This window comes from Corapipo altera, unplaced genomic scaffold, assembly GCF_003945725.1.
Source record: "Corapipo altera isolate COAL_440 unplaced genomic scaffold, ASM394572v1 132606, whole genome shotgun sequence".
Classification (NCBI taxonomy): domain Eukaryota; kingdom Metazoa; phylum Chordata; class Aves; order Passeriformes; family Pipridae; genus Corapipo; species Corapipo altera.
In genome coordinates this window covers 1-2,369 of record NW_020889115.1, presented here as the reverse complement: position 1 = coordinate 2,369, position 2,369 = coordinate 1, and the positions used below count along the sequence as shown (strand labels likewise).

Below are 2,369 nucleotides of genomic sequence, written 5' to 3'. Positions count from 1 at the left end.
ATATATATATATATATATATTTGCTATAGCTTTGGCTGCTTAGTTTTTTTCCCCTCTTTTCCCTCTCTGGGAGGCGGGTCCTTGTTGTCGAGTTTCGGGGGACTTGGCGGGAAGCCAGCTCAAAACTTGTACATACTGCAGGGCCTTCTGGAGCCAAAGGAGCCCTGGGACACTGAGGAATCTCATGGAATCAAGGCAGCACTGTCATCCTGGGAAAACTCCTGGAATTTAGGGCCCATTGTGACACTGCAGCTCCTCATGGAACAAAAGGAACCTGGGACGCTGCGGAAACTCCTGGAACCAAGGGACCATTGTGACATTGAGGGGGTTGATGGAATCAGGAGGCCATTGGGACTATAGAGGGCTTCATGAAATCAAAGGAATTCTGGGACACTGTCAAACCTCCTGCAACCAAGGGTTCCTGTTGACATGTGTGTCCTCCTGGAACCAGGGGAGCCCTGAGATATTTCTGAACCTCCCAGAATCCAGGGGCCATTGGGACCCTGCAGAACCTCCTGCATTCAAGTGGTCCTTGTGAAACTGCAGGATCTCCTGGAACCCAAGGATTCCTGGAACACTGCAGAGCTCATGGAACCAAGGGGCCACTGTCCCACTGCAGCTCCTTCTGAAGCATAAGGGACCCTGGGACAATGGGAAATCTCCAAGAATCCAAAGGGAATTTTGGGACTGCAGGGCCTCCTGGAACTAAAGGAACCTTTGGAGTCTGTGGAAGCTCATGGAATCAAGGGGCCATTGGGACATGTGGGGCCTCATGAACCAAAGTAACCCTGAGAATTTCTGTGGGAACAAGTTAAGGCAGCAGTAGCTGCATTCAGTTAATCAGGATCCAAAAGGAGTGTTTTGGCCTTGACTGGTGTTTTCCATCCAGAGAGTGTTGTTTGCCAAAGTGGAAACCACTTGGAATGCTCTGCATGGTAGCCTGTGTTTTTCTCTGGTGGTTGAACACAGCCAGCACATGAGTGGAGGGGAATGTGTGGGATCAGGGCACTGCTTTGGGGCAATGCTGAGAATTCCAGAGGACTAAAAGACAAAGCCCAGGAGCTGTTTCCAAAGGAACCCCAATGAAAGGGGGACGCCGGAAAGATGGGAGGACAAGTCCCGCAATGGAACTCTGTGTGTGCAGCCTCATTTTCTCCTTCAGAGCCCACAGGAGAGGGGGCAAAATGTGGGGGTTGGGACCCCAAAACTGTTCAGGGGGGAAAATGGGGATTGAGGGGACAATGGGAAAGTGGAAGGAACAGGGAGAAGGGTGGAAAAGGGTAAGTGGTCTGGCCAGTCCGATGGTCCCATGGGGATCTCTGGGCACAGAGGGGCTGAGAAAGGAGTGAGGCCCCCCCTGAGCTCCCAACTTCCTCTGGGGTGCTGGGGGCTGCTGGATCCAATCTCAGCCTTGGATTATGCCAACACTTTCAGTTTAGAGAAATTAGACAGGTGTGACTTTTGTCCCCCAGGTTTTAATGATGGCAAATCAGATCTATTGATAGAAATGAATTATTTAGGGTTACAAATGATCAGACAGATGATCTACATCAGAATTATTTACTGCACACTATATACACTAAAACTACCAGGAGTACAGGATAAGATAGGTCAGTGCTCTACACTAAAGCAATTGTTGAAGCAATTCTACTCAAGCTGGCACAAAAGCAATAATTCTTAATTAGAGATGGATGGAACTCCCCCAGACCAATGCTCATGGGGAGCTCTCTGATCTCAACCTCCAGCAGTGACTTTGGGGAGTTCCAAGCCAAGGCAGGAATCTCCACACATCCCACAAGAAGGGTTCTGTTGGAAGTAGCTGCCCCTGGGAAAGGGGACTCACCCTTTTTGGTCGAAAGGGATGGACTTCACTGGACTCCAGGGGTTGCCTCATCATCAGGGGCTTCATTCTGGGTGGAAGCAGCGGCCAAAGCTCTTCCCGCAGTCAGGGCACTGGTAGGGCTTCCCTTACTGGTGGGTCCGTTGGTGTCTGGTCAACTTAGAGCTCTGAGTGAAGCTCTTCCCACACTCCCCACACTTGTAGGGCCTCTCCCCTGTGTGGATGCGCCGGTGGGTGACAAGGGTGGAGTTCCGGTTGAAGCCCTTCCCGCAGTCGGTGCAGCGGAAGGGCCTCTCATCCGTGTGCGTCCGCTGGTGCACGATGAGATCTGAGCTGGTCCAAAACCTCTTCCCACACTGCAAGCACTTGTAGGGTCGTTCTCCAGTGTGGATGCGATGGTGTATGCGGAGGTTGGACCTCTGGTGGAAGCTCTTCCCACATTCCCCACACATGTAGGGCTGTTCTCCAGTGTGAATGTGCTGGTGTTCGATCAGGTTGGAGCTGTCCCTGAAGCTCTTCCCACATTCCC

General features: G+C 51.7%; 1 protein-coding gene across 1 annotated transcript; it reads right to left on the bottom strand.

The window, feature by feature from the left end:
- Positions 1-1,874: 1,874 nt before the first annotated feature.
- Positions 1,875-2,362, bottom strand: LOC113942154 (zinc finger protein 239-like). Its single transcript, XM_027633295.1, has one exon. The coding sequence runs from the start codon at positions 2,290-2,292 to the stop codon at positions 1,969-1,971; it is 324 nt and encodes a 107-aa protein (XP_027489096.1). The 5' UTR covers positions 2,293-2,362; the 3' UTR covers positions 1,875-1,968.
- Positions 2,363-2,369: the final 7 nt, after the last annotated feature.

What these genes read in the sequence shown, in the direction of transcription:
- LOC113942154 (XM_027633295.1), bottom strand. Translation starts at nt 2,292, where the DNA reads ATGTGTGGGGAATGTGGGAAGAGCTTCCACCAGAGGTCCAACCTCCGC.